The sequence below is a fragment of the Eurytemora carolleeae genome, unplaced genomic scaffold, assembly GCF_000591075.1.
Source record: "Eurytemora carolleeae unplaced genomic scaffold, Eaff_2.0 scaffold3, whole genome shotgun sequence".
In the NCBI taxonomy this organism is placed as follows: domain Eukaryota; kingdom Metazoa; phylum Arthropoda; class Copepoda; order Calanoida; family Temoridae; genus Eurytemora; species Eurytemora carolleeae.
The window spans coordinates 426,856-450,851 of NW_019397377.1; the positions used below are offsets into that span (position 1 = coordinate 426,856).

General features: G+C 32.8%; 1 protein-coding gene across 1 annotated transcript in view; it reads right to left on the bottom strand.

Moving 5' to 3' along the window:
• LOC111713877 (eIF-2-alpha kinase GCN2) overlaps positions 1-23,996 on the bottom strand; it is a 32,840-nt gene that overhangs the window by 3,344 nt on the left and 5,500 nt on the right. Inside the window, exons 8-46 of the mRNA XM_023488851.1 lie at positions 23,638-23,674; positions 23,255-23,406; positions 23,026-23,120; positions 22,557-22,687; positions 21,859-21,967; positions 21,459-21,504; positions 20,740-20,957; positions 20,446-20,513; positions 20,060-20,225; positions 19,543-19,624; positions 19,279-19,332; positions 18,591-18,743; positions 17,975-18,051; positions 17,382-17,450; positions 16,315-16,526; positions 15,710-15,804; positions 14,821-14,900; positions 14,353-14,482; positions 13,669-13,842; positions 13,227-13,323; positions 12,902-12,983; positions 11,015-11,068; positions 10,662-10,955; positions 10,245-10,335; positions 10,078-10,125; positions 9,636-9,690; positions 9,114-9,169; positions 8,563-8,649; positions 8,284-8,390; positions 7,509-7,600; positions 6,402-6,483; positions 5,615-5,695; positions 5,037-5,088; positions 4,489-4,584; positions 2,765-2,856; positions 2,370-2,444; positions 2,013-2,093; positions 1,105-1,176; positions 665-755 (exon numbers count right to left, since the gene is read on the bottom strand). Coding sequence (XP_023344619.1) covers positions 665-755; positions 1,105-1,176; positions 2,013-2,093; positions 2,370-2,444; positions 2,765-2,856; positions 4,489-4,584; positions 5,037-5,088; positions 5,615-5,695; positions 6,402-6,483; positions 7,509-7,600; positions 8,284-8,390; positions 8,563-8,649; positions 9,114-9,169; positions 9,636-9,690; positions 10,078-10,125; positions 10,245-10,335; positions 10,662-10,955; positions 11,015-11,068; positions 12,902-12,983; positions 13,227-13,323; positions 13,669-13,842; positions 14,353-14,482; positions 14,821-14,900; positions 15,710-15,804; positions 16,315-16,526; positions 17,382-17,450; positions 17,975-18,051; positions 18,591-18,743; positions 19,279-19,332; positions 19,543-19,624; positions 20,060-20,225; positions 20,446-20,513; positions 20,740-20,957; positions 21,459-21,504; positions 21,859-21,967; positions 22,557-22,687; positions 23,026-23,120; positions 23,255-23,406; positions 23,638-23,674 — 3,933 coding nt within the window. The remainder of the gene's footprint in view (positions 1-664; positions 756-1,104; positions 1,177-2,012; positions 2,094-2,369; positions 2,445-2,764; positions 2,857-4,488; positions 4,585-5,036; positions 5,089-5,614; positions 5,696-6,401; positions 6,484-7,508; positions 7,601-8,283; positions 8,391-8,562; positions 8,650-9,113; positions 9,170-9,635; positions 9,691-10,077; positions 10,126-10,244; positions 10,336-10,661; positions 10,956-11,014; positions 11,069-12,901; positions 12,984-13,226; positions 13,324-13,668; positions 13,843-14,352; positions 14,483-14,820; positions 14,901-15,709; positions 15,805-16,314; positions 16,527-17,381; positions 17,451-17,974; positions 18,052-18,590; positions 18,744-19,278; positions 19,333-19,542; positions 19,625-20,059; positions 20,226-20,445; positions 20,514-20,739; positions 20,958-21,458; positions 21,505-21,858; positions 21,968-22,556; positions 22,688-23,025; positions 23,121-23,254; positions 23,407-23,637; positions 23,675-23,996) is intronic.

Genomic DNA, 23,996 nt, shown 5'->3' on the forward strand with positions numbered 1-23,996 from the left:
ATAGACAGAGAAACAGATAGACACATACACATATAGATAAACAGAGAGACAGATAGGATATATAAACAGATAGATAAAAATATAGATAAACTGACATGCAGAAAGATATACAGATGGATAGGTAGATAGCTAGACAGATAGCTAGACATATAGCTAGACATATAGCTAGACAGATAGCTAGACAGATAGCTAAACAGATAGACAGATAGATAAACATATTCTCAAATGAACACTTCTGGAACATATTCTCAAATGAACACTTCTGGGATCTCGAAAATTATGAATGAATTTTTATTGTCAATTGAAACATTAATCAATCTAATATTATTTAGAATGCAGAAAATAAGTTAAACTAACTTCATTTTGACGAGAATTTTTGTTGAAATTTTCATGAAAAATTTGCTGAAATGAGTGAAAATTAAAAAAAACCGGTGTATTTCCAGGATACAAATCCGTACAACCCGTACATTTAGAAAAAAACTTACAATCCGTACATTCCGTACAATTTTAGTGTTACAAAATAAAAATCCGTACAATCCGTACATTTTGGCCACCCTGAAGTTATCAATAGAAGTAATAACGTTCATCTGTCATAAATGAAATATATAAGTGTATACTGTACACGACACTGTACCCTGTACAGCGCACTGTACTGTGTACATACCTCTTGTTTCTTCTTGCTCATACTGTACTTCTCCCGATCAATAAGGTCGAAATTATAATCAATTTTAGGTCCCGGCTGTATTCTTTCATCCCTAATAATAAAGATGATGACGACAACGATAACGATAACGACAACGACAACGACAAGAACAAGGAGAAGAACAAGGTCAAGGAGAAGAACAAGGTCAAGGAAAATTGAAAATTGTAAAAAACTGACAGTAAAAATAACAATGGGAGTAACAGGCTAACAGCTATACTGAAAGTGATGATGACCGAAACTATAACAATGACAACAAAAATGGTATTTACATGGATAATTGTATAAAGAATCAACCACTATTCTCTGAAAATTAAGAAATTTTCAAAAATAAGAGAAAAAATCAAAAATCAATGTTATTTGTAAATAATTAAAATATTGAATGAATACTGTGAGCTGAATACCTGTAAAGAGAAGGTTTCAACTGAAAATGTTCAGATCTAGAAGGTTCTGGTTCCAAACCAAACTTTAAATCCCTGAATTAAAGTCTCTTGACATTTCAGTTTGCAAAATTCATATTATGTACTGTTCATAGAGTAATTTTTAGGACAGAGTATGTTTCTTATACGAACAAGTAAGTCATTGTGACGCATAATAGTGTTCACAAGAAACTTACTAAAGTGCTAATTTTTATGAAATAGTTCCAAGATTCATCATGCGTCGTTTTCACACTTGAACTGAAAACATTAATTGACATTCTTCTTCGTTCGAATTTGATTAAAATCAAAATGTGTAATATATTGTAAATGCAATATTGCGGTAAAATTGTTAACTCTAAAATTAATATTGAATGATTTTCTAGAGATTTTGTGTCAGGTGTAATACTAATTGTTTGCACTAAGATACTATTTATAGCATAACATATGATCTAAGATACTATTTTAAGAGTCACTGTCTAAATAATGTTCTGTAGCACTTTTTGGGTTTAAAGGGGATGACTTGCTAAACATGGCATAGAAAAACGGTTTATAGATCAGATTCCTGAACAGGGTGTTGTAGAGACATTTTTACGGCGTACAATTTTTAAATAAGAGCGTAAAGTTGTTTTTAATATTTCACTAGTTGTTTCAGTCCGTAGAAGAAACTTCTTTAACAATTCTTGAAAAAATATCAGGTCATGACAAAAAACCTAACAAGGAAAAATTGAGCTTGCAGAATGAGCCCTGTAAGGTTCAGGAGCTAAAGAGCCAACTGCCAGGTAGGCCGTTTAATCTACATTTTCACATCACATTTTCCATGTCAACCTGTTATTGCAAGAGATATTACAAATTCCACGTAAAGTAGTAAAGTCCTTTTAAAAAAATATCCCCACCTGGATACTAAATTTACCACTTCCCCTAGCGCAATCTTCTTCTCTACTAGGAACCTGCCTTCTTTATCCCCAAATGATATTCTGAAATCATATGAAGTGGTAGAATCTTATCTCCAATACTATTTTTCGTAGTACTAGTAGATAAACAATCATCCCAGGAAATAGAGTTCGACGCTCCTTGCCACCGAAATGATATCCAGAAATCATATTAAATGGAAAAGAAATTATATATCTTTTTCCCCAAATGATATCCTGAAATCTAACAATTATTAAGTAGTGAAGCTTATACATCTTTATCCCCAAATGATATTACAATTGAATATTGAATTGATCATGAAGAGAATTTTTATGAAGTACCTGGCAATCTCGTTGGTTGCAAAAATAACAATTTCAGCTCCTAGCTCTCTTGCCAATTCAGTTAATTCATCCATCCTTAATTTTAATCATATTACCGTTTTTACGAAATTAATATATCTTTTACAATATATCATCACAAAAACTTGGCTAATCTATCTACATTAAATATTTTAAAATCATTTCTTTCTTTTTGGATACAGATTATAAAAACCCCATGAAAATCTGAATAAGGGACAAATTAAGTAGTTAAACTATAATAAATTACAGTTCTCGGGGTTGGGAATGGAGAGAATTAAAAATTAACATTCTAATAATACGAAGAACTAACAAGTGGCACGGATTATGTTACAGAGAAGCGGCATTTATTTTGCTGAGAAATAATCAATTTACAATACCTGGTGGATACGGACAGAACAGTTTTTATTCCACATTTCCAGAATTCAGAGCAAATATGAGCTCGTTCCTGTTCATCCCCGGCCACTAAAACCTTTAATACGTTACATTACTAAGACGCCTCTGTTCATCATCAGCCTTTAAACTAATAAAACAACCCATTAATGAAACGTTTCTGTAATCACTGGACACTAAAACCTTTAAAACATCCCATTAATGAAATGTTTCTGTACATCACCGGACACTAAAACCTTTAAAACATCCCATTAATGAAATGTTTCTGTACATCACCGGACACTAAAACCTTTAAAACGTCCCAATAATGAAACGTTTCTGTCCATCATCAGCCGCTAATACCTTTAAAACGCCCCATTAATCAAATGTTTCTGTACATCACAGGACACTAAAACCTTTAAAACGTCCCATTAATGAAACGTTTCTGTACATCACCGGACACTAAAACCTTTAAAACATCCCATTAAAAAAATGTTTCTGTACATCACCGGACACTAAAATCTTTAAAACGTCCCATTAATAAAATGTTTCTGTCCATCACCGGACACAAAAACCTTTAAAACGTCCCATCAATAAAATGTTTCTGTCCATCACCGGACACAAAAACCAATAAAACAACCCATTAATGAAACGTTTCTGTACATCACCGGACACTAAAACCTTTAAAACATCCCATTAATGAAATGTTTCTGTACATCACCGGACACTAAAACCTTTAAAACGTCCCATTAATGAAACGTTTCTGTACATCACCGGACACTAAAACCAATAAAACAACCATTAATCAAATGTTTCTGTACATCACAGGACACTAAAACCTTTAAAACGTCCCATTAATGAAACGTTTCTGTACATCACCGGACACTAAAACCAATAAAACAACCCATTAATGAAACGTTTCCGTACATCACCGGACACTAAAACCTTTAAAACATCCCATTAATAAAATGTTTCTGTTCATCACCGGACACTAAAACCTTTAAAACGTCCCATTAATAAAATGTTTCTGTACATCACCGGACACTAAAACCTTTAAAATGTCCCATTAATAAAATATTTCTGTACATCACCGGACACTAAAACCTTTAAAACGTCCCAATAAAAAAAACGTTTCTGTTCATCGTACGACCGTGCAAATAAATCTAAATAAAACTCAAAGGTTCGTTCTACTTATTCGGTAGCAGGAAAATAAAATTGCAAACAGCTCTCTGATCTTGATTTGGTACGCCATCACGATCTCTTTCAGATCAAGTCTTTCAGCATGACATAGTTTAAGCCTAAATTAGAGCCATGATACCAGTCCGATCTCATTCAGTTATCAAATACTTAAGGCATATAATTCAAATTAAAAAGTGGGTTTCCTTCATAGCTATACGTTTATGACTAACATTCAAATTTTTATCCCGTTTTGCAATGCGTAATATTTAAATTTTATCCTGTTTTGCGATGCATAATGTCTAAACTTTATCCTGTTTTGCGATGCATAATGTATAAATTTTATCCTGTTTTGCGATGCATAATGTCTAAATTTTATTCGTTTTGCGATGCACAATGTCTAGATTTTATCCTGTTTTGCGATGCGTAATGTCTAAGTTTTATCCTGTTTTGCGATGCATGTTGTTATCTGTTTAATTTTTATATTTCATTATCTGGAACAAATCAAATGCTTCTCCCCTAACTTTAAATAAAGATAAAACAATAAAAAAAATACCTGACAAACTGTTTGGCTGAATGTTTGCTGTTTACTCAATGCTGAGACAAGTCTATCCACAGATAATGAGAATCCAGTAGCACACAGCTCATCCTCCTGATCAAACCAATATTCAAAATTAACTTAAAACTTTATCTGTCATAGAAAAATTATATCTTACACATTTTGTGCCCTCAACATTACTATCTCTGTTAGCCTGCTACATCCATACTTTCTTACATTTCCATAATTTCTGTGTTATTGACTCATTGCCATTTCTTGTTTCTTCACTATTTCATTGACTGACTATCTCACAAGAAACAATCGGACTGTCTCACTGTATATGTCGAAAAAATAGAGATATATTGATTGCAGAAAATGTCACAAAAATGATCTCCCAGCGAAAAACATTCCAGTAATCCAGTAATCCAGAAATCCAGTAACGCAATGTGACTATAATGAATATCAAACTGTCTGACTATTTTAAAAAACTAAATTGTGTGACTATCATACTGTCAAACTGTATATTTCTATTTCTAAGATCCCAAGGAATTAAATATTTTGGTTTCCTGAACGATGTTTTCTCCTTCTTCTCTTAAACTTCCAACTTCAAGATATTCTCTAAATATTTAATAGTTTTAACCAATTAACAAAACAGCATCTAGATAATTAAGACTATGCCTAGCTTCTTGATTTTATTTGATTAGAAACAGAACCAATGAATGGGTGATAATGCTAGTGGATGAAATGATGAATAATAGAATAACCAACTATATCTGAATCCATGTACAAATGAATTACTAAAAAGAAAAATAAGTAGATGAATCAAAGAAAGAATGAATGAGTTGGTAAATGAATATTGAATAAAGGCATAAATAAAAATTAAATCACATCTATTTACAAATAAATTAGTCACAAGTAGGTGAACAAATGAAAAAAAAAATTGAAAAATAAATATAAATTTAAATGACTAAATAAATCTGTATCAATAACAAAAATGAATTATATATTATCCCCCCATAGTGGAATAAATGAATTATTAAATAATTATTGAAAATATTTCTACGAACAAATGAATCATCAAATCCCTCTAGAGAAGAATAAATGAATGATTAATGAACCTATTTCTTTGAATGAATAAATGAACCTGTATCTATGAACTAATGAGTTATATCTCCCTCCTGCTGCTACAATATCCATGGAACGTGTAGTTTTGCTCGGTATTACTCTAAACAACAAAACTAAAATCATATTAAAATAATTGAATTTAAAAACGCAAAATCAATATAACTATATAAGTCATATATTTACAGATTTCCAGTAGCGTGCCCAATTTTTCAGTCCGACTTTCCACTAATAACTCTTAGGCTAATATTGTTCTCTTCATGTCAGTTATCACAACAATCATATATCATTTCTTCTTAATTGTCTTAAAAGATTAAATACCTTGAAATTTTTTTTCAAAAATTAACCGAGTTAGACCAAAAAAAAACATGTAAAAATGCTAGTTTTTAAGAAAAGTACATTTTTTGGAGGTTAAAAATATATATCCTGTGAAAACTGACACCATAGAGAACAATATTAGCCTGAGAGTTATTTTTGAGACAATATTTCTATATTTTGTTGCAAAATGGGGCACCCTAATTTCCAGGTTATCTGGAATACAAGTTTTAAGAGATGATAAATTGCATGGGGCACCCTAATTTCCAGGTTATCAGGAATACAAGTTGATGATAAAATGCATGCAATCATGAAGGGGATGTAATTAAAAGCAAAAACTAGTAAGCTCATCTTAGAACAGGATCTGGACCTTTCTTGACCATCTGTTTTACTAATTTCTTCTTTCACATTCACCTTTAAGATCCCTTTTTAACCACAAACCCTTTGTTAAAATATCCCACACTAAATTAGTTTATATTCTATTGTAGGTTAACCTGATGAGTTGAAGCACCATACCAGAGTAAAGACAGGGAGGATATAAACTCTTAATAGAGAATTGAACCTCAAAGGTTAATCCTAAGAAACATCATCAATTTTCAGTTGGTTCTGAGTTCGAAATCAATGTAAAGAGATAAGTAGTTTGACTGGGTTTGGATGGTTTTACTTCTTCTCTAGTGCACTCCAGACCCCACTAGAGCCCCAACCCTTACTTCTTCGATTGATGGGTTGCCATTTATCAATAATTTTAGAAAAAGAAAAGAAGTTCAATTATTTATACTCAGAATTTTAATCAATTCTCGCTTTTCATTTGTATTTTGAAATAGATCAAAAGATTTCAAACTGAATGAGAAAAATAAGGCCAAGTGTTAGTACTCAGTATGCAATGATGCATATGCTTTTTTATAAATACAAAACAAAATAACAAAGTGAAATTAATTCGTGACCATTCTTTAGGAGAATATTATTTTACAAACAAGAAACTGTTCATATGTCATAAATTATCAAATCGGCACTAATTACATACAGGTTCACAGCAGCCGATGTAGGACTAGGAAATAGGCGTCCCAATACATGGAGGTTCCAATATGTCAACTGCCCCCTCTGTGAGGATGATGATAATATATTCCAACTCAACAAAGCCCATGTTGTAGTGAATTGCCCATCTGCTGAGTTTGAAAGTTGGGCAAGAGGTATTGATCGGTTCATCGGGGCGTGCAGCTCAAGGGGAATCCTGTCCCATGGGGAAATTTTGAAAGAGTTCTTTGCGGGAGATGGAGCTGATGAAGCAATCATGATGGTCAGGGCGAATTATTTTAACTGCCTACTAGAGGCTTGGTTGAAACTGGAAGCTTAACCCTTGGGCGGTCTGGGTCTCCCAAATGGGGTGGGGGGGGTGTGGGGCTTTCAGATTTATTCTCTTCATCTTTATCTTATATGACATTTATTATGGCTTCAGTGTTCTCCAGAATCTATCACATCTTTCATTAAATTATCCCTCCCATTGAAATTAAGTTGTTTAACAGTACTCAAAATTTAATCTTTTGCTATTAAATGATTCTTATAAAAGATTTATGACCCCATATTGAGAATTGACAAGGTTCCTAGTCGAACAGCAGCAGCCTGTATCGTTTTCAATTCTTGCAGAGCAGCTTTCACAAGCTCACCAGCCTCCCCTCGCCTTTTCGTTACAGACCTTTAACATAAAGTATTTTTATTATTTTTATGTAATGATTGTTACAGATCCCTATTGTGGAGTCTAATGATTGTTACAGATCCCTACTGTGGAGTCTAATGATTGTTACAGATCAATATTGTGGAGTCCAAGACAGCCATCGTGGTAATAGGCCAGTGCCTAAAACCTGTTCAATCCGGGGATCTGGAATTCCTTATTTCTACGAGCTGTATTTAAAGAGGGGATGATGTGTTTAACTTGCAGAAGGCAGGTGTGTAGTTGCCTTGAAATGAGGGTTAACCCTTCATAAGAAGAATGAACAGTGTATGGTTGTCTTTAAAGAAGAAATGATAGCCAGAACTCCTGGATTGTTGTTGCACTCCTGCAATTCAATCAATACAATTCATTGGATAAGGAGTTGAGTTCTGAGCCATATTCTACTATGACTATTTTGACATATTCCCAGAAAGGTTTAGACTAAAAACAATTGTAAGAAAAAACCGGATAAAACACAAATGTGTTAGGAAGTGGACATCTCAATTGCAGAGCAAAATTACATCTTGAGATGTAACACCTCCAATTTCAACTAGTTGTTAAAGTTGCAGTATAAAAAGTTTCTTTTTCTAAAACTAGAAGAACTATTGATAAGCTGCTTAACAAATCACATGAATTCTCTCTGTATCATAGTAAGAAAAAACCTATACCTTAGAATACTGGTAAGCTGATTGAGACCAGTATCTGCATCTAGAAGGGAGAGAAGAAAACTAACTCCTGTCTCACCAAGACCAATGTTATTTAGTGCATTGGATATCTAAACATACATGGTTAAATGAATGGGGTATATTCTTTAAAATAAAAGAAATAATCTAAATGATAAATGAAAAACTAAAGTAAAGGAGAATAAGTGAATAAATATGATCAACTTAATGAAAAAAATCAAAAAATGATTGAAGAGATAATTCAGAGCAATTGAAAGAAAGAACCTGAGTTTTCTGTGCCCCAAACTGTTTAACAGCATCTACAACAAGCTGATGTTTCTTCTCTGGGATACCCAGGTGCAGAAGGATTCCCTGGATTATTCACTATCATTACCCATTAATATAACATTTAAAACCAATCTCTCAATAGTTTTGATATTAAATTATTAAACAAAGAAAACAAGGTTCTGAAATCTCATTACAAAACATTGATCTAATTCAATTCATAATATTATTTGAATTCCATGATGCATAAAAGAGATAATGAGAATGTAATAAATATATGCCTGCAAATTTAAGATCTTCATCGCTTTGGTATTTCTTTATTAAAAACAAATAAACATCAAGAATTTGAAAAAGTATTGAATAAAAGAAAAAAATATTGTTATTATCTAGGGCCAATCATTCAAAACAGCCAATTGATTGCTTGATAAGGGCGGGGGGCTTTCAGATTTATTCTCTTTATCTTTATCTTAATGTGATAAAATGCTTATAATGTACAATTGTAATTTTGCGTAGCAAAATTAAATAATAATAAAATAAATAAATTTTAACACCTTAACAAGGTTCCCATGTCCCAATCTGAATATAAATTTGGTATCTTTCCAGTCTCCTACAAGGCAATCCAGGTAAAAGAAAGCTATGACATCAGGTTTTCATTTCATATATGCACAGTGCACTATTAACGCCAGTCACCTAGCATGGTTACAACGGATGAGGGTTTAATGAGAACCTTTAAATGTAAAAAACTGAATTTATGAAAGTTTATTTTGGCGATAAATAATTATAATGATTATATCTGAAGAATGAAAAATGAGTGGCAAGAATGTAGAACTACAGAAACAAAGCAGAGATGAGTTAAAGCATTCATAAACTTTGATCTCTGGAGTAAGAAAAATTCCAACTGCTTGAGGCATTTAAAATTTTTATTTAGATGAATTGCACGTTCTTGACATGATTTATGGAATAAAATTATGACGGGCCTTTGTAATTCAAATATCTGTTAAAGTGATAAAAGAGATAAATAAATAATCATAAACGCGCAAAAAATAAATGAGTTAATATTCTTGAATTGGTTCCTAAAGATTTTATAATATGTTCACAAACTACCAACAACTCAGCATCTGCAACAACCTTAATAAACAGTAAACAATATCAACCCAAAGTAAAAGATATAGCAGTACGGAAAACAATTAATTAACAGCAACATCAGTAGAAAAAACAGAATCAACAGTCACGAATTATCAAACTTCCTCCATCTATTGAAAAATGTGTTCAATCAATTCACAACGGTACCCTTTTGCCTTTACATCTTTATCTAAACAGTAAAGAGGAAAATATATTTGGTTTTCTATCTGGAAAAGTATCACATTATAAAATTTCACTTGTTTATCTCTACTGCATGAATCCGCTTTCAAAGAGAAACCATTTTCAATTTTTATATAAAAAACAAGAATATTTCATCATGGTCTAAAATGTCCATAAAAGGAAGGTTACTTTAAAATAATTCAATTTGAATACCTGACCACTAATGCCGGTTATTATATCGAAAGCACATTCAGTATACTCCTATTATACAAAAGGCCATTTAAAAAGTTCATTGAATATACAAATTAGAGATTAATTTTAAATTCACCGATGTAGGAACAAAATTAAAATAAGTTTAAAGCTTAATTTTGTCCTCTTGCCTTAGGATGTAGACCAAAGACCTTCTTCTCCTTCACAACCTTACCAAAAGAATATCTTTTGAAATTGTTTAGTTTTAACCTTGCCAGATACCTACAAATAAAACATGAACATAAGATAAAGTTTTAAACTGAAAAAATATTTGTTTTGAAAGGATGGTTTGGTGTTTACCGATTTAAATATACAGTACACATAATACCCTGTTTCTAGAATTTAGGGTTACCACTCAAAGACAATTATGAGAGCCATAATTTTTATTTGTTAATACTCAATTGTGAAATAATAGTTTTGATCATTTTGAGTTTGATGAACATCTGTTAGATTAGAGGTATGACTTATTTCAAATAAATAAATAAATAAAACAGTCACCCATCAATCCAGAGAGAGGGGAACAACCCCTTAATAAATAAATCATTTACCTAGCAAATGATATTCTAAGATCATGAGGAAGGCAGATGATATCACCGCTGCGGGTCATAATTTGCACGGAGGTTTCTTGTCCCTTCCATGGATTCTGGGCATTCATTGGAAGCATGAGATGTGAGTCTAGTGGTACTGCCCCGTGAAGTTCAAACACTTCCTGTGCTACACAGTGGAAAAGAGCATACGCCGCGCCAAGTTTTCTCACCAAGCCTGGTTTGACTGTATCCCCATCAAAATGAACATCTTTTGGGAGAGACATGGGTTGGGACATGCAAGAATTTATCAAATGCCTAGAAATATGATTTTCTGTAATTAATTTATTCATGAATGCTGTAAAAGAGTAATTCACCTGTATGCTTTGCTGTTCTTATTTTTCATGGCGTTCCTGACAGTCTCTTGAATTCTACAACAGTGGAAAATACATAACTAAAACTCATATAAAAGGGAGGACTGTCTTAGGAGGGGAGGTAGGCCAGCCACATCAATTTCTCATCCGAGCCACATTCTCCTCATTTTCTCGTCCGAGCCACCTCGGAATCCTCGTCCTTCGATTATTTTGTGGTAAAAAGCTTCCAATTCTTGAAGATAAAACTATTTTTTAAAAATCTGGCCACGTTAGGGCATAAATATGGGCAGAAGTATTGCAATGATTATATCATTTTGGAATCTTAAAACCCCTGAGAATGATGTAAAACTTTATTTAGGTAAAACTCAAATCTCTTTTGCCTCCATAATGGCTAACCTTCGTGATATAAAATAAATAGCAAAATATTCGGTATAACTCTGCCTATAATTTTCCCCATGGAACCACCCGAAAAAATTCTATGGTTTTCACTATAGTTAACAAAACAGATTGAAGTTCAATAAACTTGGAATGATTTGCGCATTCTACACCGGAGATGGAATTTAAAGAATTTGAGCCGCGGTTTAAATCCGCCAAAATCCGGTTTAAACTAAGCGCCGGCTTAAATCTTGAAACATTTGATACAATTTTAAGTGGAACCAACCATAGTTAAACCGCGGCTTAAATTTAAACCGCCGCTCAAATTCTTTAAATTCGGCCACGGGAGTATCTGAAAATGCGCGTAGAAAATGTGAACATTTTTTAAGACATTAAACTTGAAATCTTTAATTCAATTGAAACTTTTTTTTCGATTTACAAAAATTTGATATTTTATTTATACCCTAACGTGGCCCGATTCTTTAAAAATAGTTTTAGATAAATGCTTTGAAGAGAGGGCCATGCACTGCTCAGACTGTCCTCCGTTTGTACCTCGGTGGCGACGGAGCAGATGGAGTGCAGCTCTTGGATCGAGGAAAAAGGATGGCCATTATCCTAGAGGCATGGCTTGTCAAGATCCACGAGTAAGGTAATATGTTTTATGTAGGAAGCAGAAATGAAGCTTTCTAGTGCGGACCGCCTGGTTTTTAGAGAAATGGAACTGTCTTAGGCAGACCGCCTAATTTTCAGAGTCTCCAGAAATGGAGCTGTCTTGGGCAGACCGCCTGGTTTTTAGAGAGACTCCAGAAATGGAACTGTCTTAGACAGACCGCCTAATTTTCAGAGAGTCTCCAGAAATGGAGCTGTCTTGGGCAGACCGCCTGGTTTTTAGAGAGTCTCCTGAAGTGGAGCTGTCTTGGGCAGACCGCCTTGTATAAGTCTTCTCCCTAGGGTGACCAGTTCGGTCAGCCCATGGATACGTTTCTACGACTAGGAGCGCCGACCCCTATTTCATTGAATGATGGGTTGTCCTTTAATAATAATAATAATAATCTTGGAGGATTAGACACTTTAAAAAAATAATATTGAAAGGACGTGGATTTCAAGGTGGTTCGGACGAAAAAATGAGGACTGTGGCTCGGACGAGAAATTTTTGTGGTTGGCCTTCCTCCCCTCGTCAATTAGTAATCTTAAGTGACCCTGAATTTAAGAATATAAAATTGATTATATCCTCATTTGTAAAGGGTACCGCTGTAAAGTTAAAAGTAAATAGATGATCAGCCATTATAGGACGTAAAAAACAAGACAATCATGTATATATGTTCTCTCTGGCCGGCCAAACGGCTGGACCAAATGGGCTGTTTTTTTTGTAGACACTCATGTGTACCGTGTACTGTGTAGCCTGTGGGTGACATAGGCTAAAAAATCGATTTGTTGTCAAAATTTTTTTTTCACGGGCAACGCCGGGCCCTACAGCCAGAAGGACATATTATCCAAATGCTTATAAACTTTTACCTTGACTCTTCAACATGAGCTGGTGGCAGATAGTCGGACATTAGTAAATCATGACTCGTTGGACGCTTCATAGGATCATGATCTAGTTCACAAATGTATGCTCAATTTATAAATAATTAAAAACAAAAGAATACCAGATTTAGAAAAGGAACTTTAAAACAACTAGATTGAAAATTAAAAGTTAATTTGAAATTTTCGAAGATTAGTGTTCTTTCTCAATAAGCAAGTTTGCTTTAATCTTTCCCCCCCCCCCAACCCCGAACCCAAATTAGTACAAAAAATGTCACAAAGTTGCAAAAAGAAACATTTTAGACATAACACTATCCTAAAAGCCATGTGACTATGTAAGTTTGTTGTGGAAGCAGGTGACGATCCCAATCCTCAGGGAATACTATTTCTGGGGATCTTAATGCTGTCAACACCTAAAATACGTAAACGGGACTGTAGACGTAATTTAAAGTGACCCTCCATCTAAAGAGACATGCCCAACTCCAAAACAGTACCCTTCTAATCTATATCAGAGAAACTATGGTGAAGATTTTGTCAGTTTACTACCTTAAAAAGTGTTGAATTCTGAAGATTGCGTTCTTGTCGTTGCTGCATAAAATCAGCAAGTCACATTTAAGAGAATCCCAAATTGTAAATGACCCTTTTCAAATTAAGTGTCTCTTGAAAATATGTTGTCAGTCCCTTTAAGCAGTAATCATTTGAGGAAGAAACAGCTTGTATTCTTAAATTTTTTTAATTTCGTTTATCCCTGATGCTACCTGAATGCGCTCCATGCCTGTAAGCAGAGGAGGATGGCACATTTCAAAGAGGATGACTCCTAGACTGTAGAGATCAACCTTCTGGTTGTAGGTTGCATTCCTTTTAGTGACCTCGGGAGCAGTGTAAAGTGCTGTTCCAACCAGGCCGGTCATATCCTCTACCACTGCAATACTCTGCAGAAAACTTATAAGTGGTAGATAACTAATAATAAAACGCCCTATAATAGGCTAGGATATTTAAACACAGATTATCATTAAAACCAGTGCTTAGGATCCATTTCATTATGATACAGATCCAGATCCCATAAAAAGAAAAAATGTATCTGGATCCAAAACCGGATCTGAACTTAAAACATTTCTTCAAGATTTACTGAAATTTTTAACTAACGAAAATTGTTCCACATATACATTTTTCTCTTAATTTTATGCTAACACTTAAGGTACCAGTCAGAGATTAGGAAGGTTTTGATAGGATCTCATTAGAACACAGTTGAAATTTGTATTTTAAGAGCAAAACTTTTTTTTAGGTTATGGTCGATATTTTGACCCTTGGATCCGGATTCTAAGCACTGCATACAACTTTAAAAGTCTACTTTGACAGATCACTCAATCAGACAAAGATTCACCACTCCATCTATCAATCTTTTAACTTATTTTTTCCAGTTATAATTAGGGTTTCCCTACCTGATCCATATCTTCCTTCCTGATATCTTCAGCTGGAACAGATCCTATTAGTTCTGTGGTAGCTAAACCAAAATCTCCAATCTTTATATTATCATGACTGTCAATAAATATATTCACAGGTTTCAAATCCCTGAAAAACATATGCATAATTTAACTATGTCTGTTCTTCAACCCTCACTTCTTCAAATTTTAAATCAAAATCAATATCAATATCAAAATCAAGGTTGTTATTGATGTCCACTGCGCACATTCTTTTTAGAACTGTAACTGGTTTCAATAAAATAAAACTTTTTACAATATTTAAAATAGGTAACAGAATTTTTTAAATAAACCTTGTGATGATGATATGAAAATTAATAGACGGTCCCTTCTAAGCTAATCCTAAAACCATATTTCGGAAATATTAGCCAAGTTTTCGGCCTTGTAAAAAGCTCGAAAGACAGTACAGTACAATTTTGCATTTGTTGCCTGTGTATCATGCCCTGTGTATGAATATGAACTAATCCATCAATTACTTCTCTGAACATCTGCCAAACCTTCTTCATGTCCTTAATAGAAAATATAGAAGATAATTATTTGTTGTAAAATGTTAACTATTTATCTCTTCATTACAAGGAGGAGATGGGAATGCAGTAAATATAGGAGGCAATATTGCCTTGGCTTCCTTCGACCTTATTGGGTACTCAAGCATTTCGAGTGAAACAAGTCTAGGGAAAACAAGCCAATGTAACATTCCCTCTTATATTATTGAATATCAATTAAGTCAGGTATGGAGGAAGAGATTTGTAATTTTTTAAATTTTGTTACATTGCAACCCTAAAAGCAGCGATGCAATGTTACATTACATCTCTGCTTTTAGGGTTGCAATGTAGATATCTGGGATTTAAAAGTGTAATAAATTTAATCAAAAGTTAGAAAAATATGTTTCTAAGCCATCAGAGCTGGTACTTTTGAATGGTGGACATCGGGATTAATGCTGGATCCACTGTTTTTCTTACTCTCGAGATTATATAGGGCTTGTTCTCCTCTTGTTATTAATCTCCAGATTAATTAACCGATCGGGATTAAGAGGATCCCATTCTGAAGTTTTCAGCTCAGTTCAGTTTTCTGTAGCAAGAGACTTAAGTATTTTGGTAATACTTGAGTTGGAAAAAAAGCTGAAGTTGAGAAGACACATTCAAAACATCTTTTGAGGATTAAAAGTTATTCCCAAATCTTTTAACATTGCGCTAATAAATAAGTACTTGACAGGAGGAAATCTATATTCTATATAGCTATTGTATTTATAGTTCATTTTCTTCTATTAGTCTCCTTTTGGAAATTTTAGGCCTAGAAAGTTGTAATTACATTTAATTACCTTGTGAAGCCCTTCATCAATGTAGTTCCTTAATGTTTTCTTTTCACAGTACTCCATTTGAATGTACAATGTGTTCAGTTGTACCAATCTTTTCTCTAATCAACAGAAATAAGTTATTTAAAAATACAGGTCAGTTGTTGTTATAAAAATATGACAGTCAGTGATTGTGATTAAAATCTAAAATGTAGGTGATTCAACCCCCCCTCCCACCAAAAAAAGATTTGTTGGCAACCTCGCGTAACTATATATATATATATATATATATATATCAGTTGAAAGGCAAGAATCTTCTTATAACATTTTATTCATAAACAAATTGTTTCATGCTTTTATGCAATCATATTTTGTATATATATATATATATACAAAAATGGACGAATTTTCATCTTCCCTTCAACAAACTTTCGGAAAGGTCGTGATATATTGAAAAAAAAACATCTAATTATTAAAAACATTTTTTTTTTATAATTTAGAAAAAATTCATCTCACATAGTCTATATGAGGTAGGAAAGGGGCAGGAAAGGTTTTTAGTAAAATATATAACCCTGTAGTCAACCAAGCTATAGTTATATAAAAATTTCATCTAAGAATTATATTTCTGGTTCCTGACTGCTCTTCTGATGATACTTCATTGTTGTTACTCTGACTGATCTCTTCTGAACCAGATTCTGATATGCCTTCACCAAATATGATCCTTTCACTATCCGACTCCTGGCTCAGTGCTACTACAGGCTGGTGGAAACTCTCAGAATCTGACTCAGAATCAGAGTCTGATTCTGGAGGCATGAAGCTCACACTCCACTCAGAATCTTCTTGTCTTGAGCAGGGGTAGAGCATTTTTAAAAAATAAATAATAAAAGTCTCACTTGAAACCAAAACAAATTCTGATGCAATTATGTAAGATACAAAAAAATTTGTTCACCCTAAAACAGTTAAAGCAGCTGCTATCTTGACAAACTGTGCTAAATACAGCTTAAACAACTACCAAAATAGGGCTGTTTTAATGATTCGAAACCAGAGTCTAAAACTAAAGAACGAAAAGTTTTGACTTAAATTTTAAGTTCATGGTTAAATGCCACTTCTGACTTAATTTAAACCTGAACTTTTTACCATGTGGTTAAATATTTAACTCGCCGAAATCGACGAGTTAAAATTTAAACACAGGCTTAAAATCTTGAAATCCCACAATCCCTATTTGTCTATCATCATTCAGAGCGGTAAGCGGCATTCAAATAATTACGATATATTTAAAAGTAAAAACCTCGATTTAATAAATTTCACGTTTTAGATTAATTAATGTTTGAACGTAAACCCAAAATACGGTTGTAACTGGAAATATGTTTTGTTTTCCGTCTCGTTAATAAATAATTTATTTATTTAAAAAACAGCTGATTACCGAATACCGATACTTACGTAATAATTCTCCGTAATCCTTTTCTCTGATTGGTTCAGATTTTTCCCGGGAAATTCAAATTTAAAATTAAGAAAGTTTAATGTTTAAGTAGCTATTCATTATTTTACAGAACTTTTAACCTCGAACTTAAAATTCGCGCATTCTTTAGTTTTAGACTCTGAGTATAGAAAAAATACAATCACTCTTAAAATTTAACAACTAACTAAAAATAACATATGGGATGGGTGTAACTGAAAACAATAATTTGCCAATCCCAACCTAGATGACAGTGGTGATTTGAAGCTAGGAGGTTGAAAACCAAGCATACTCAAAGAATTATTTCCTAGTCTACAGTATGCATTGTCAAAAAAGAACAGAAATGGAATTTGACAAAAATAAAACAAACATGGTATTATAGAAAATCTGCGAACATCTTTGTGAATAACGAGAAATTAGAATAATGAGATAATAGAAACTAATCATTGAACAAGATTACTTATTTTCGATGATAAGATTAATTTTTATTTTCTCAAAATGTTCCTAAACATGACGTCTGTAGTTTATTGTAGGATATTTTTACATTTTATGTCGTTGTTAATTAATAATTTAAAAAAAAAATAATTCTGAAAGCTTATCCACCCCCAAATCAGGAGTTTTGAACGTCGAATTTGCACTCAAACTCAGGATTTACAGATCTTTAAAACGTTTAATATGTCTCAAATGAATCCTAAAGAAGTTTTCCACAACACTGCATACTCAGTTCAACTATCTTACATAGCCGGTCACTCCCTTTAAATGCAGAGACTGCTAGCTGATATCAATAATATAATAATAAAGCCTGCTCGTTATTTGTTGTTGTTGAATGCAACTCCCTTGATTGAGGCCCAGTTCCCTCCTCAGTAGTAGTAGTACTTCCTTCATCAGTGTCTGGTGAGACAAGAGTTACTTCCTACCATTAGGTATTAAAATAATTAAAAACATGCCACAGACACTTATTTTAAGGTGTAATTAAGGAATATTAAAACAGTTCAAAACTATCCTGAAAGAACAGGTCAAAATACGAAGTTTTAATTATAAATAACAATAACCAATTGTAAACCCATTAATATTATTATTATCATTCAACCTACAATCAAAGTATAACCACCAGTTGCACCAATGAGTTGTACGTTCCATTCATGTTATGAAAAATATATTAATTACCAATGGATTATTTTCTTGTTAATGTAAAATTTGTTTTAAAGACTGTATTATGAGATCTACGTTGTAAACCGCAATCCTGCGAATTGTATATCTCCTGCCACTTTAATATGTTAACATGTTATTGTGCAATAAATATTACTTACTTACTTACTTAATCTTTTCAGATAAAGTATTTTAACTATGGTTAAAAAATCACTGGCAAACTAGAAATTCCAATTAAAAAAAAGAAAAAAAGGGAGAAATGTTATTTAAATAATTTAAATAATCGTGAGTAAATGCACTTACCTGCCAAGAGTTGTAGTATCTGACCACATTTTCATGATTCAATCTTGATAGAAGTTTCACTTCCCGCATTATCTTCTTGTTAATCTGGCGGTCAGCTGGGTTCAGGCGAATACGTTTAATCGCGTAGGTCTGGTCATCCAGCTTGTTTTTTACCTGACATTGACATTTTAGATTTAAACATCTAGCCCATTCTCTACTTAAACAAACTGCCGTTGCATTATCAAGTGACGAATCCGATTCACATCGGTAACCTTTAACATTTATCTCATCAATTTTGTGTATGATATCGTGACTAGTCTAGCTTATTAAGTGTTCAATTCTGACAATTTCATCTGCAAGTAACTTAATAAATTTCTACGCCTTTCTTCTTAATTTATGTAAAAGGGACTTCTAACGTAATTTTCAGTGAACTTCTATTTATGTCTGATTCATCATGGACCATGGTACCCTTTAAAAATTTGTCCGATCAAAACTGATGAAGCTAAGGTTCTCTATAAAAATGACATGCAGATTTATGCAGCAAGAAAACAGAAGGAAATATTGAGAAATTGTATCTTCTTAACGACAATGTCTCCCCATTTTTAATCCGACATAGGGTTAAATGTTACTGTACTGGATCGGGCATGTACATTGTACACTGTACTGTCCCTTAAGTGTTCAGAATAATTGATTTTAGTTTATTTTTTACCTGAATTACGTCTCCGAACCCTCCTCGACCAATCCAGGATATTATTGTGAAATCCTGAAAATATCTATTTACTTCAAAAAGGTAAAATGTTTCTTTTAGTGTAAATTAAAGAACCTTTGGTTATTTAAATATCTCAATTCGGACGTAGAGGAGAATAAAAAGTTTAAAATTTTCAAATAAATAATTGAATACTGAAAACTGCACAATTTAAAACCATCGATTGATGAAAGGGTCCCAATCCAATCCAATAAATAAATAGATTTCCTGGTTAAGTCTTGATTGTTTTGAGTTTTCTATGATAATTGGGTCTTTATTTAACTCCATTACTGGCTCCGTAGACTCCGGTCTAGTTCAGGCATCAATTATTTTTAATAACAAAATTACTTAAAGGGACTGTTGTTGTAATTTCATGTGACTTTCCATTTAAAAAGGGGTATGCCCGATTCAGAACGGCACCCTTAATACCTTTATCTGATCAATAATATTGAAGATATCGTCGGTTTTCTTGCTTGAAAAGTGCTTTTAATTCAGGTACCTCCAATGTTTCTAAAGCTTATTGAGCAAGTCACTTAATAGAGAACCCACAATTGAAAATAGTCAATATTAAAAGAGAATTCTTTATCAGATAAAAGCGTTTAGCGAAATAGCGATACCGTTGTGAATCGGCCATGTTATTAATTCAAAACCAGAGAAAAAAACTGTCGCTTAAATAAAATATCAGATCAGACACAGATATTTGAAACATACATATGAAAAGGAGAATAATAACGATGATTTATTCCTTTGAGCTTCTAAGGGATGAGGAGCTTGCCCCCAGCCCTCCTGATCTCCTCGAACAAACTCAGTCAAGAAAGCGTGCTCTAGAAGCTGGTCTGCGCTCCAGCGCTCCTTCTCATCCTTCAGAAGACATTTAGACAGGAAATCTTGCAGTAAGACAGGTAAAGCACCTAAAATCGTATTTAACATTTAAACATGCCCAATGCCCATTTTTCTCAATAATAACTATTTTTTCACCCTGAAGGTTAGATAGACAGTTACTATATTTACTATTTTTTCTTTAAAAAAGCCTGTGTCACTTCTGCCATCGCAAGTTTGTTAGAATGAATAACTTTTTTGTTATCTAAATCTGTTATCTTAATGATTTTAACACTCCTTAGAAAATCTTGCCTGGCAATTTTGGGTTCTGATCCTTTACTATAGAACCCTGTAGAACGGAGATCAGAATCAGACCAAATCTGGGAACAACAATAAAATATTTATTAAGTACTACCGGGAGATGTCTGAAGAATCAGAATAAACTCTCATCTATTTGTAAGTAAGACAACAATCGCCAATTTCTTCTAGGATTTTATTCAAAAACTGTTTAAAAGTTCATGAGCAATTTTTTTGTTATTAATTAAATCACAGTTAATGCATATGGGTGTCTTCTCATTTTAATTGCTTAAGCTTTTTTATTATTTCCTGTAAATATCACATTTCTTCCCTCCACGCCCAAGTGAGAGGGGGTACACATCTTCAAGAATTTCCTCGTTAGTAACAGCAACAAATTCCCGGATTTTCAAGTCAAGAGAAAAATCAGCAACCTTGACAATCCCATCCGGCTGGATAAAAACAGAACTATGACGTAGATTTCTGTGAATTATATCTAAACCATGAAGGTATTCCAAGCCAACAAGAACCTGTTAAAATAGTTGCACTTTTATTTTGGCTCCCATATTTTTTTTGCATAAATCATTCATATCATTTTGATGAAAAAATTCTAAGTTTGCAATTTTAGACACTTTATATACCGTTCAAAGAATAGAAAGTTTAATAATATCTCATTTGTTGACACTGAAGTTGTGTGTTTTGAGAGCAACATTTTTTTTGTCGATGTTAAGCCTGAATTATCCACATCAGGACCAGTGTGTGCACGTGAATTGCATAGAAAAAAACACAATAATGCTGACTTTGGAGTTAAGATGAAAGAAAAACCTTGCAGGGTTATTACGAGCTAGGTAGTCAAGAGTATAGAAAGATCTGAGCTGAGGAAGACTTAGCCAGCACTTCTTCGTTAAAGAATACATCAAGATTATTTCATCGAGTTTAAGAATTTCCATTATTACATTTTTTCCTCATAAGATTATCGTATTATGCTGTTGCACAAAATCAAATAAAAGATTTATGAAAAATGCAAATTCCTGAGATGCCACATTGTGAAGGCAAGTAATATTCATTGTTTGCTCTCCTGTACATCGTTACATTAGAAATCATTTAACTTAATTTTTTGTTAGATTCAGATTTATGATTAAAATACTTCTTGAGATAAGAAAAAGACAAGATAAAAATAAGAAATTATTGGACTAGAAGACTAAAAAATTCATATTTCCAAGAGAACTCTCCTAATTTTTTTTCTCAAAAAATTTTTCGGAACATTAATTGATGGACTATTTTTATCATTTTAGTTATCATTATTTAACTCTTAATGTGCAAATACGAACAAACAAAAACAAAAGAAAAGGCCATTATTTTCCTAAGCAATATTCAGTTATATGGTATTTTGGAAGCTCCTGGCTTTCATTATCATGATTTCTAAACCACCCTGTTATATATAGGTCTAGGGATGTTCCCCTGCAAAATTCCTGAAACAAGTGAAGGATGAGTTTCCTCTCTTTAGCCAGCTCTGTTTTCTCTAATCCAATATAACTCACTAATAGGATTAAAACCATCAAAAACGGAATTTTTTTCAGTTTAATAACTTATCTGTGTATTGAAAAAGATATTTTCTGATTTTAACAAAATGAATATCCTAAAGATAATAGCAAATCTCTTAGGTCATTGATGTCTGTCTATTATTATCCGTAGTCAAATTAAATACACATAATTAATTATGTATCATGGGATAAACTTTTTTTACATGAGTATGCATTTTTACCCCCCCCCCCCTCCCCCGTGGCCCAATATATTAACAATATTTTTCTCTCTCGCTAAAATGATTTTTTATTTGGTTAAAAAAATATCAAAAAGGGAGAAAGAACTCGACAGTCGACAGTATATGTTAATTTTGATTTTGTTACAAACCTTCTAAAATACTTTGTACTAAATAAATGATATTTAATAAAAGTAAAAATGTATTTAGTATTTTAAAATGCAAGTAAGGAAAACAGTGTTAACTGTTTTAACCAATTTCAAAATAGTATTTATAGTTTCTGCAGAACATATCTGCCTAAAACTGGGTGAAAGTTATGTTTTATTCACAAAAATTCTAATAATATTCTATCTAATATGATGATTTTTTCCTAAGTTAACATGACGGATCTTCTGTAGGTTGGCCATCTCATTTTCAAACAATGTCAGCTGTTTTCCCATTTCCGTTTCCGAGTCAAGAAATTTAACTTTTCTGTTTACTGCCTTCGTGCATAATTGCCACCTGGGGATATTATTTATCCAATAAAATAAAGTTTAAAAATATGTATTGGCAGGTATTTTCTTCAAAGGAATTGTTTAACTATCAGAATATCAATCTGCAGTACCGTCAATCAGGATTTTCTTATAGTGACTCTACAGTCTTGAAAAATTTATCTCACATTGGAGAAAAACTTTAACGAGAAAAATATTTTCCCTAGGGAGCATTTTTAAACACCAACGGTTATGTAAAGTTTAATGTGTTAATTCCAATAAAGGGTTTAATAAGTGAATTAAAAATAAATTTTCTGTGATCTCCGTAAAACATCATTTAAAATGTTCAAAAATGAATGAATAATATTCCTATGAATGGCGAGCATCTGTCCAGTTTCTAGTAGAATACCGGAATATGTTGATTCACCTTGATGGTTATATCCCAGACTACACCCTCGTACCACCTGGATCAATTCAGATCAGAACAAATAATTTTCAATCATATTACATCTGATCCCAGTTCTGTTCTTTTCTGTGCAGTGCAGTGCAGTGCTGTGCGGTTTTGCATTGTACAGCACTGCAATTTAAAGTACTGTACCTCATATTTTACACCTCTGACTCTAAAGTTTATTTTCTCAGTTCCATCTCTACTCTCCTCACATTCAGAATTCTTTTTCATCCTCAACCTCCATTCATCCCTGGCTCTAAACTCATTCTCGAGTTTTTTATCATCCCTTCTACCCCATCCACCTGGATGAATCATCTTTTTTAAAAAAACTTCCATCAAAACAATCTTTTCTATACATAATAACTTGCAAAAAAACTTGAAAAAAAGGACCAATTATAAAATTTAGCTTTAACGATAACAAGTTTTAAAACCTTTCGAGCTGTCTTTTAGTACCAGTACCAAAGATGCTCGTAATCTTAAAAATAAAAAATCTTAAATATTTATGATTCAAAACATTAAATGATGAAACAATCCTAGAATATTGTTCTCCTTACATTTGGTCTCCTCTTCCTAAAAATCTTTACGATAGTCATTTGATGGCTTATTTAATGATTTTGATGAGAAATTGAAGGAAACCATGAAAATAAGGAGAAAAAACAATACAAATTAAACAAAATTCCGTAAAGTTGTCTTGGATCCGCAAGATTTTGGCTTCCTGGATCCGTATCCAAGAGCATAAAATTAACCAAAAACTGCATATTTTTGTTTTTGTTTTTTACTTTCTAAAACTAAATCTGAATTATTGAAAGAAGAGAGATTATACAAATTTCCCGATATCTGAATAGTTCATCAATTTTTAGCATAAAAATAAGAGAAAACAAATAATACAAAA